This window comes from Opisthocomus hoazin, chromosome 8 (genome assembly GCF_030867145.1).
Source record: "Opisthocomus hoazin isolate bOpiHoa1 chromosome 8, bOpiHoa1.hap1, whole genome shotgun sequence".
NCBI lineage: Eukaryota > Metazoa > Chordata > Aves > Opisthocomiformes > Opisthocomidae > Opisthocomus > Opisthocomus hoazin.
In genome coordinates this window covers 20468581-20480698 of record NC_134421.1, presented here as the reverse complement: position 1 = coordinate 20480698, position 12118 = coordinate 20468581, and the positions used below count along the sequence as shown (strand labels likewise).

Here is a 12118-nt window from a genome sequence, read left to right as displayed (position 1 = left end):
CAAATGCCCTTGCCAAACCGGTCTTTGTTCAAATTGCTTCCCACTACTTTACCAAAACCTATGTTCAGGCAAACTAGGAGAGAGAGGAGCTATCCTTTGTTCAATCTGCTAACTTTCTGCCATAAAGAGATTTTATGGGGAAATGGCTGAATTATTCCAGTACCTTCACCTCCAGACATGAGCTGCTTAATGCCTATTTCATATTTAAATATAATGAGATTGCAGAAGTTAAGATTCTGTCTTCTCCAAAAGGCAGGAGTGAGAGCCAGGAGCAGACAAACATGCACAGCATTCTTCATAGTTCAGGCCCTGCTATTACCAGTATTGTCCCTGTACTTTGGTATGGCACAGCTAGGCCATTATAAGACACGCAAACACAGGTTTTTACAAATCCTGTCTGCTCTTGCAGCATGCAGCATTGGGGATCTTCAGGAAAGGATCCTGTGGTGGAATATTCTGTCTATACTGATACCTGTAAATGTAAAATTTCCACCTACCAGAGTGATTGTAATTAAACTAAACTAGATCCTTGCTGTTCTGAGAAGACAAGAAAGCTTTAAGATAAAGAGGCTCTTCAATAACACTACTTAGACAAACTCGACTTGCTGTTTTAAGAAGGCAGGAAAGCTCTAAGATAGAAAGACTCCTGAATAATTCTACCCCAGACAGCTCAGCCTTGGGAGGGCAGATGTACCAAGCTACAGAGATAAAGAGGCACCAAGAGGACAACAAGACCGGAGCAAAACAACCTGGAAGGACACGGTATATGTAATCTTAGAACTGAGTCTGCGCAGAAACAAAGGTCAACCAGCGGACACTGTGATGAGGAGTATAAGCCTTCATCTTGAGACCCCCAAAGACCACCTGAGGACACTAACAGACATGCGTGAAAGATATTAACATATGCTAATTTGTTCTTGGAAAAGTCATGAATATGCTAAACATTTCTCGGAAATATAATGAATATGTATATTGTCATTATATTTAACCTGAAATGACAGGGTGTTTAGGGCGCACGTTTGGAGGAGAGATCCCCCATGTGCCCGGCGCCGCAATAAAGAATACCTGCTTAATAACCCTCTGACTATTGAGTCTTCAGCTCCGGCTTTTCACAGCATCAATACAAATGAAAGCTGAGACAAGCAGCTATAAATGCAGATGAAATATGTTCACACAAATATGTGGAGAACTTGTACTTTAAGTGCATGCAAAGCAATCTAGTACATCAGTGTTTCTCCTTCATCTTACTCTTCTTCTCTGCAATAACAGGTCAAGTAACAACCACATTTCAATTCCGCTCCAGTTTACATATTTTATCGCTTTTATCTGTATCTGTCACAGTGCCCCTTACCCACCTTCGTGTCCATGGGTCCAGCAGCCCCATTTCAGCTCAGCCCTGGACCCTCAGTTCCTGCCTGAGACAAGCTGCAGGAGTGCCGACCTCTAACTCTGCCACACCTGTGCCCGTGCTTGGCCAAAGACCATGGTGATGCGGACCCTGACTTGCAGACTGACTTCTCGGCTTCACTTCAGACCTGTCTCATCGCTGTGGACATCCTGGTGATCTGCTCTTGGTTCCTGATTCACCTCGCCAGACTTGATCCCAACCCTGACATGTGGACTGACTTCTGGCTTGACACTGGACATGCATCAGCATCATAAACTTGCCTGATGTGTTGTGCTCAGGGCTGCCCTCAGCTGCACACACACCTCCCTCCTCAGCCTGCTCTGCTCCCCCATAGGGGCAGTGGGACAAGCCCTGGCTGGTGAGGACCTGCCCTACCACCCCAGGCAGCCTCGGCAGCTCCTGAAGTCCTTGCACCCAGCAAGTCGCCAGCCCTCAGTGCACCCTCACAATATCCACATACTAAAACCTTTTCCTTTGAATAAAGCAGCAAACATGAAACTCAGTAGTTTTAATTCCATCTTGTCCTTTGACCAGTGTGCACTGAATGTTCCTCTATCAAGGGGCAGAACTTGGTGTAGCTCATCTATACACATACAAGGAAACAAAGGCTTTGCTTGTGCTAGGGCAATTTGGGACCAGCTTTCTTAGCCCAGCATATCTCAAAGTTCTGTTAATGCTTTGTCTCAGTGTTAGTTTGCATTACAGCAAGCTAGACCAAAATGCCCTTCAACCTTTATGAACTATCTAGATGGAAATACAGAATCACAGAATCACAGAATAGTAGGGGTTGGAAGGGACCTCTGTGGGTCATCTAGTCCAAACCCCCTGCCGAAGCAGGGTCACCTACAGTAGGCCGCACAGGACCCCATCCAGGCGGGTCTTGAATATCTCCAGAGAAGGAGACTCCACAACCTCCCTGGGCAGCCTGTTCCAGTGCTCCGTCACCCTCAGAGGGAAGAAGTTCCTCCTCATGTTCAGACGGAACTTCCTGTGCCTCAGTTTGTGCCCATTGCCCCTTGTCCTGTCACTGGGCACCACTGAAAAGAGCTTGGCCCCATCCTCCTGACACCCACCCTTCAGATATTTGTAGGCATTTATAAGGTCCCCTCGCAGCCTTCTCTTCTTCAGGCTGAACAAGCCCAGTTCCCTCAACCTCTCCTCGTAGGGGAGATACTCTAGTCCCCTCACCATCCTTGTAGCCCTCCGCTGGACTCTCTCCAGTAGCTCTTCATCTTTCTTGAACTGGGGAGCCCAGAACTGGACACAGTACTCCAGATGAGGCCTCACCAGGGCAGTGTAGAGGGGAAGGAGAACCTCCCTCATCCTGCTGGCCACACTCTTCTTGATGCACCCCAGGATCCCATTGGCTTTCTTGGCAGCCAGGGCACACTGCTGGCTCATGGTTAACCTGTCGTCCACCAGGACACCCAGGTCCCTCTCCGCAGAGCTGCTCTCCAGCAGGTCCACCCCAAGCCTGTACTGGTGCATGAGGTTGTTCCTCCCCAGGTGCAGGACCCTGCACTTGCCCTTGTTGAACCTCATCAGGTTCCTCTCTGCCCAGCTTTCCAGCCTATCCAGGTCACGCTGAATGGCAGCACAGCCTTCTGGTGTATCTACCACACCTCCCAGTTTGGTGTCATCAGCAAACTTGCTGAGGGTACATTCTAGCTCTTCATCCAGGTCGCTGATGAAGAAGTTAAACAAGGCTGGGCCCAATACACTATCTAGATAGAAGCACACTGCCTTCTCTTGGAATTTGCGATCTTCTATCACACCCCTACTGGATGAAGCTTCTTCCAGAATAGAGTGGAAATAGCTAGCTATGTTCTGGGGAATTGTTTTCGGTTCATTTTTAATCTAGGCTGGTAGAAGTGCATGTTTTGCACAAAATATTACAGAAATTAGAGTACTCACAGGAGATGAGTTTCAGTTTTCTGTTTTAAGATCCATATTCATAAACCCTATGTATTACTACTAGATTATAGGCTTTTATGCTAGGGGGTTATTTTCAAATCTTTTACTATGCTGAAAAAAAGTTAAAGTTGAAATTTGACCAGAAGAAAAAGCAGCACCCAAAGATGACTATAACTCTGTAGTCTTCTGCCTGTGGCACTCCACACAAACTGTCATAAACATATACAAACATAGAGCAAGGGCCAGAATTCAAACTCCTTTTACCAAAAATATAAAGGGGTGAATCCTTACTCAACAACCTAAATGTGCTGTTCTTACATTTGTGAGGACAGAAACTTAACTGCTTTCACTGACTAACCAAAGGCAATGTGGCATAGCAAAGTGCCTGAACCAAAGCAAGAGAACAATGACAGACAGACTGGCATGGAGAAGATAGGCATTGGAAAGGAACAGATTCAGTTGAAGAGCTTGTTGAAACTCAGACAGGGAAGAAAAATCAGTCGAAGGTTGGATTTCAGAGGAGTCAGTCTCCCAGTACAAACATGGGAGTGATACAGGTTGAAAAATAAGACCCATGGCACATGCACTCAATAACTGAAGGTCTGACTGCTAGTGAGGCTGTAGCTGCATATCTACAGTTACATTGCAGCTATCACTACAATTTACAGACTGCAGATAATGTGGTGGTACAGCCTTACGGTCTGACTCTACGACTAGCAGTCTCAGCAGGTTTGTCATCAATGTCAGTCCCTGTGCTGAAGACCCTGTTCCTACATATTCACTGCTACCATTATCTGTGCTGTGATAATGCCTCAAGAAGTGCACAAAAAAACACGTACCGTCAAGCCAGTTATCTGCAGAACTCTGTCCTGGAGGCCTGTGTTTCTTTAGACATCCTAATAACTATAACTACCCGTGTACATATTTCTACCTCTACATTTTCCTATTCTGTATTTAGCTGAATTATCAGTCTCTTGACTAAGCCTTCCTCATTTAAGATGATCAATAGTAATGACACTACAATGCTTCCAGCTTTTTTATCATTAGAAGGCATTGCTCAAAAATATGTTTTAATGATCACATCTCAGTTTTCTTTCCAGTACTTACCTACAACATAGTGAGATCTCCCCAGCCAGATGTTATACTTTGTCACAGAACTCCTATTTTTGTGGCTACTCTGAGAGAAAACTGCATATGAAATGTCATATTCTTTTATTCCAGCTCTCGGACAGGAAGAATATTCATTAGCATCGTATTTTTATGATGGCCAGAAATGCAACCATTACAGCATTAAAGTCTTGGTAGTTACTGTAGGAAGATTTTACAAGAACTGGAGATCTATGGAAGAGGGTCTAGCACTATTATACCATTTATAAATGCTTTCTTTGAGTTTAACAGATATGTCATCGCAGAGTAAACTATTTCCAACAAAGCCTGCAATGCTACAATTTGAGTGCTGTACACGCACTTTTGGGGTTTTACATTTTTGAAAGTTTTCAAAACTGTTTTTACTGTGCTGATATTTAAGATTATTAGAAATTCTGGAATCTGTAAAATACAGTTATTCAGTTATACAGGTGGAAAAAAGGTTTTTCTTCTGTACTGACTGACAGCCGGAACATACAGAATCTGGAATTTCCTAAGAAGTGTGTTTTCAGATATAAAATATGGAAGTAAATATTTTTCACAAAACTGTGCATCAGTTTTACAAGGATGGAAGTTCTGCCCAAACAGAAAGATTAATTTCATAAAAAAGCAATAGCCCCACATTAAACATAAACCTACAAATGGAAATCACTCTCTGTTAAAATAAGAAGAGGCATTTAAATTTCAGCCTCCCAAAATCCAGCTGGATATCCTTGCTGTGTGGCTTTTTTTTTTTTTTTTTTTTTTTACTTTGGGGGTGGATGAAGCTGGGTATTAGCTCCAGTCTGATGTAGAATTGGGCACTTTCTAAAACCCTGACATTTTTACAAGACACAAAGATTTTCCATCAAGCTCGTCCAGGACTGCACCAATTGTGAGACTGTAAAAGAGAGTTGCTGATTCTGAAAATGCCTGTATTCCGCCTATGTTAGGTTTTAAATGGTATCTGCAGAACCATTTACGCAGAACTTTCTGTAACAGTCCTTTCTGAAATGACACTTCCCAGCACAATACAGACAGAAATGACATACTGCATGACAGGATTACCTTCAGCCAAGCCTTTTTCCGTAACTGCAATAAAGAAATCAAGTCTGTCAAAGACATAACTGCCCTTTCCTCTGGCATGCTGAAAACTGTTAGCTCATTAGGTCCTGGATAGACACTGTCATAATCTCACCTAAAATTCACTTTCATTTTACCACTGTATCTCCGACTGTGTATATAAACCAAGAATCAATCTTTGTGTTTGTTCTCCTTTCATGTATAAACACAGTATATTTATATAACTGTGAAACCCATTTTTAACTACAAGAGAACTGGAAAAATGAACTTGTCATTTGTGTTCAAGAGTAGTTGATAGACCCTTTTCCCTATTTTGGTATCTTTAGTAGAGTATGGATTTTAAGACATGATGTCAAGTACCCTTATCTCATTGTTTCTTCATAATGAAATCTGCATTTTCTGATATGTTAGGGGACTGACATGACTATCAAACACATTTTTGTATTTTTACCTAAAACACGTTGTTGCAGACTATATCTGTCATAATTTGTCAGACCAATTCAAGATATGGGCCTTAATATAAAAATTAAACTAATTTGTGTTCTTGATCCCTTAGAACAAGATGTTCTCTGCTGCATTCTGAAGTAAATGTGAAAGATTCAAGAGATTAGCTAACAGCTTGAAAGACTGCATACAGTGATGGCAACACTTTATAAACTGAATTCACTGGTTTGCAATTTGGAGATTTTTCACTACTTAATTTCTTTCCTTTCTTCCATAAAAAGAAAAACAACAAAAAACCAAAACTAACTCTGTCTGAAAATTTCATGGGGAGAAACAATCTAGAAAGGTTATCTGTCATTTCATGAACAAACACAGAACAAATATACTCTTTTTTGTACCCAAAATTAAAAATCTTATTAGTTCTCAGAACAAGAAAGATGACATATTGTAAGGTAGAGTTTAAAATTTAAGTACAATGAATAAAACTAATTCAGGAGTCACTATCTTAAAACTTACATTGTTCTTGACATGAATCTCCCTTTATAAAAAGGAGAGATACCAACCAATAAAGTAACTTTATTCTATTTCTCAAACGCATCCCTCAATTTTATACCATATTTTCCATTAAAAAGAAACAAGGAAAACAAAAATGTTTTTTAAACTTAGGAAAATACTCCAAAATGGCATACACGTTCATCACAGGAAAGTTCAACAACAATTAAACCATAGGTGACGTATTTAAATGGGAAAAGTTCCATTTAAGAAATAATTTTGAAACAAATTCTTAAAAATGAAGAATTTGTAACTATGACACTCCTATTGTAAATCAGGATAATTCCAACAGCTCTACACCTTGCCAAATGTCTAAATTATAGATAGCATGAAGTAGAAAACAATTAACTAAAGGGAAAAGGAATCTAAAAGCTCCTTATAAAAACATAGGGCAGTGCTCACTGTTATTCAAGCACTTTAGTAGCCACATCCTGCTTCTATTGACTGCAGTGGAAGCTTTAGCATTGACTTCAAACAGGTGCAAGTCCCATGAGACTAAACGGAATAAAATGTACAGTCACGGTATGAAAGCAACAGTGTATAAAGTGTGGTGAGACAGGATATGTAATTCCAATCTGGTACACAAGAATCTGACAAAGCTATTTAAATGCAGTGCCAAGTAAGGATGCAACTGAAAAACCAGACATTTCTAAACAGAAATTTGGCAGGACTCCATTCAATGCTACAAGGAAAGCACAGGAAAAATGCTACAGCAATGAGAGTGCTAAACTATAGTGGGGGGGGAGAAAACAAGGGAGACCCAGAAGCAGCAATAAGCATCACCCTGTTCTGTAGCAATACAATATCACTTGTTCAGGATGCAGCTGTTGGCATGCCTTGGTGGATACTGCAGACTGGTCTGCTGTGAGAATTGTTGGGACTGAGACCCAAGTATATTGCCCATTTTCATTTATTCTTGTCTGTATTTTCATGAGCATTTGAAGATGTTTGGGGACCTTTGTTTTAAGTCGCATAATCTTCAAAGAGAAGTCTTAGATTATATTCTTATGTCAGCTGAGCTATGCATGATGTTCTTAATTCTATAAAGTAGCTGAGACGTCATTATATCAATTAGAAGCTGGTCAAAAAATACTTATCCCAAAGCAAACTATGTGACTTCAAAATTTCTTTCCAAACAGAATGAGAAAAGAAAGCTATGTGACAGAGAAATTGTCTAAAATAAGGGTAGTAAACATGAAACAATCTTAATATTAAACTCATCTAGATGAGTATTACAGCAGGATGACCGAACCTCAACATTTAATTTTAAAACCAGGTTTTGATGTCAAAATCAGGACTGAAGGTAACAATTTTGAAGGGAATAAGGCAAGACTACAGATGATTGTAAAAGGTAAGGCAGACAAGAAAGGAAGCAGCTCTTCTATAGTTAATAAGTTTCTGTGATGAAAAGGTAAACATATACCTGTGCAAGCATGGGAAATCCGAGGTTCCTGCATCCATTACAAGGTGTCAACGCCTCCCATAAACCTGAAGGACCACACGTATTTTCACCTGCATCATCATCATCTTCCTCTCTTGGTGATAAACATGTTGAAGGTGGCCTCTGTGCATAAAGAAACAGTACTTTCAAATTAAACACAGTGACATACGGTAAAAAAAAAAACACTTGATGAAAAGAACTTAGAAGATTCCCATTTATAAATTCCAAAACATAAACTGCTCTTTTAATACAAAGTTCTTACTCAACTGTTAATCTGCTCTATGAAAATCACACTTTCTAAGGGAGGTGCATATTGACCTATCTTCAATTATAATTTAAATATGAGTGAATATAATAATACACATTAAAATGTGTATTTCTTTATTATCAAATAATTGGTAATTTCGACTTCATTTTACTTTAAAATTCACTTTAACGTCATTAAGTTTAGGATATCCCACAGAGAATAAAAACCAACATTTAAAAAAACCCCAAAACACTATCCCCAAGAAGGAAATAATATAAGCTAAGGTGATCTTGCTTCAGTAGTCATCTGCTGTGTTCAGAAAGTACAGCTGTATCACAGCTGTAGGCTTAATTGCCCGGATTAACCCCAGGTTTTTGCTGAAAAAAAAAATTAACTCAATCAAAATATGAGGTTTCAATTTTTATAATTTCCAAAAATAAACATGTTAGCTTATTCTGTAGGTACAAATTTTATTTTAAAATGACCTTTCTTATTTTTTTTCATTGGCTAGAAGAGATGAAAGATATCAGGAAAAGTCATTCAGTTGTGAGCATTAAGGCTTCCATATTGGTCTCAGGGATAAAGGAATAATGCTGATCTTTGCTAAAACGAGTATCCTAATTTTTTATGACAGCCAGAAACAGGAAGAGTGGACAGTTCCGACTTACTTATGTTACTCTGCTACATACAATAGTCTACCCCAAGTAAATGAATTGCAGTGGCAGCTTTCATTGATTTCAGGAGAAGGAGGAGGAAAGCTAAGCCAGTAATGAATTATTTTTAAAATCAGACGTTAAAAAAAAGACATCAAAAACGCACATTTTCTCATATCATAATTCTTTGCCCATATAATAATTCTTTGTCCATCTAGAATACGAAATAGCTGTTCTAGCCTGCTTGACATTTGTTTGTGCAGCCTACCTGATATTCAGATAGTAAGTGCTGTCTTTAGGAATGCTTGTTTGTCTTTAACAATCTTTCAGAAGTGGCTGGATCTTTGCTTTACCAACACTATGCTGTTTGAGACAATGGGTGAACACATCTATTAATCTGGTGGTAACATTAGCTCTAAAGCACTGCTATGAGGCCCATATAAAAATATGAACCCCACCACTTCACTGCAGATTGTTTTAGCCATTAGAATAAAGAAATGTGTGGAGTCTGTTGCAAGAAAGGGAAAGCAGAGGTGAAGAAACTGCCTGAATGGCCAAACTCAGAGAGTCGTCATCAGCAGCACAGAGTCTAGTTGGAGGCCTGTAGCTAGTGGTGTTCCCCAGGGGTCAGTACTTGCCCAGTCTTGTTTAACTTCTTCATCAATGACCTGGATGAAGAGTTAGAGTGTACCCTCAGCAAGTTTGCTGATGACACAAAACCGGGAGGACTGGTGGATACACCGGAAGGCTGTGCTGCCATTCAGCAAGACCTGGACAGGCTGGAGAGTTGGGCAGAGAGGAACCTGATGAAATTCAACAAGGGCAAGTGCAGGGTCCTACATCTGGGGAGGAACAACCTCATGCACCAGTACAAGCTTGGGGCGACCTGCTGCAGAGCAGCTTTGTAGAGAGAGACCTGGGAGTGCTAGTGGATAAGAGGTTGACCATGAGCCAGCAGTGTGCCCTGGCTGCCAAGAAGGCCAATGGCATCCTGGGGTGCATTAAGAGGAGTGTGGCCAGTAGGTCAAGGGAGGCTCTCCTTCCCCTCTACTCTGCCCTAGTGAGGCCCCATCTGGAGTGCTGCATGCAGTTCTGGGCTCCCCAGTTCAAGAAAGATGAGAAGCTACTTGAAAGAGTCCAGAGGAGGGCTACGAGGATGATCACAGAATCATAGAAAGTTGTGCGTTGGAAAGGACCCCTAGAGGTCATCTAGTCCAACCCCCCCGCAGCAAGCAGGGACACCCCTAACTAGATCAGGTTGCTCAGAGCCCTGTCCAACCTGGTCTTGAATGTTTCCAGGGATGGGGCCTCCACTACCTCTCTGGGCAACCCGTTCCAGTGTTTCACAACCCTCATTGTAAAGAATTTCTTCCTTATATCTAGCCTAAACCTACCCTGTTTCAGTTTAAAACCATTACCCCTTGTCCTGTCACTGTTGTCTCTACTAAATAGATTGTCCCCATCTTTCCTATAGGCTTCCTTTAAGTACTGAAAGGCTGCAATCAGGTCTCCCCGCAGCCTTCTCTTCTCCAGGCTGAACAAGCCCAACTCTCTCAGCCTGTCCTCATAGGAGAGGTGCTCCCATGATAAGGGGACTGGAGCATCTGTCCTATGAGGAGAGGCTGAGGGAGCTGGGCTTGTTCAGCCTGAAGAACAGAGGGCTGCAAGGGGACCTAATGAATGCTTATAAGTATCTTAAGAGTGGGTGCCATGAGGATAGGGCCAGACTCTCTTCAGTGGTGCCGAGCAACAGGACAAGGGGAAATGGGCACAAACTGAAACATAGGAAGTTCCACAGAATCACAGAATCACAGAATGGTTGGGGTTGGAAGGGACCTCTGTGGGTCATCTAGTCCAACCCTCCTGCCGAAGCAGGGTCACCTACAGCAGGCTGCACAGGACCTTGTCCAGGCTGGTCCTGAATATCTCCAGAGAAGGAGACTCCACAACCTCCCTGGGCAGCCTGTTCCAGTGCTCTGTCACCCTCAGAGGGAAGGAGTTCTTCCTCATGTTCAGACGGAACTTCCTGTGCCTCAGTTTGTGCCCATTGCCAGTTCCAGCTGAACACGAGGAAGAACTTCTTAATGCTGAGGGTGACGGAGCACTGGAATAGGCTGCCCAGAGCGGCTGTGGAGTCTCCCTCTCTGGAAATATTCAAGACCCGCCTGGATGCGGTCCTGTGCAGCCTGCTGTAGGTGACCCTGCTTCGGCAGGAGGGTTGGACTAGATGACCCACAGAGGTCCCTTCCAACCCCTACCATTCTGTGAAGGAAAAGTAGCCGGGGAAAGAAAAGAAACAGCAGCAGATCTCAAGATGGACACAAGCTGATGGAAACTGTAAGAGAAGCAAAGGCACCGCACATACAGGCACTAACTCAAATTGTGTAACATCTGAGGACCATTTAACTTATGACTCTTGTGGTAACTTTTTATACCGAGGTGTGGTTGGTATACCATTAATTTGAGGAGAAAAAAATATTTCTGAATTTTATTTCGGCTCACTCAAAGATGAGAAACACAATATATCCCTCTCCACTAGTCTGATTCCCTTCAGTTAGAAAATGGTTGTTTCCATGTTGCAGACTTCATGAATCTAGCCATATCTTTGAAAGTTAGGTGGATTTATTTACTTATTAATTTAAAAGTCAATTTCTAAAACATTCTTAGCATGATATTTCGTGAGGTTATTTTGACAGTCAAGTGGTACTGCAGAATGTGTTGCCATAGCAACCAATATTCTTACACTGATTATTAAAAGGATTGGGTTAACTCTGCAGAGTGTGGGTCGTGAAAGACTATTATTGCTATGCATTTGCATAGACAAAGGAAGAAGACTACAGGTCTTTCCCTTCTATTTATGACGCCTTCTTCCATGGTGGTTGCCCTTTTTTATATTTTAAATCTCAGAATCGTTGTACCAGAGAATAAAGTCCTTCTTGCCCCCTGGAGCAAAAAACAAAGAACTGCAGCAGTGCTAGGTACAGGAAAGCAGGTAACACACATTAGTTGTGACTTTACAAGCCAATGTAAGTGAAAGAAGACAAAAGTCACAAAAAATTGGCAATGCACCTTCTAAAGGTAAAAAAATACAACACACACAATATCAACGAGAATTTTTCAACACAACTAAAGGAAGATGATTAATGAAATTCAATACTTTTGAATCATTGAAGGGAGAAAATATGAGTATTTAGCCGTCACGGGAACAGAGTAGAAAAAAATCATACCAAAATATTATTGAACAACAGAAA

The 12118-nt window shown here is 41.4% G+C and overlaps 1 protein-coding gene across 12 annotated transcripts in view; it reads right to left on the bottom strand.

Annotated features, from left to right (window-relative positions):
- The window catches only part of ANKS1B (ankyrin repeat and sterile alpha motif domain containing 1B), a 457460-nt gene that overhangs the window by 332494 nt on the left and 112848 nt on the right, over positions 1-12118 (bottom strand). For all 12 annotated transcript variants that reach the window (XM_075427661.1, XM_075427668.1, XM_075427657.1 and 9 more), the window contains one exon: positions 7950-8090. In XM_075427661.1, the coding sequence (XP_075283776.1) occupies positions 7950-8090 (141 nt within the window). The remainder of the gene's footprint in view (positions 1-7949; positions 8091-12118) is intronic.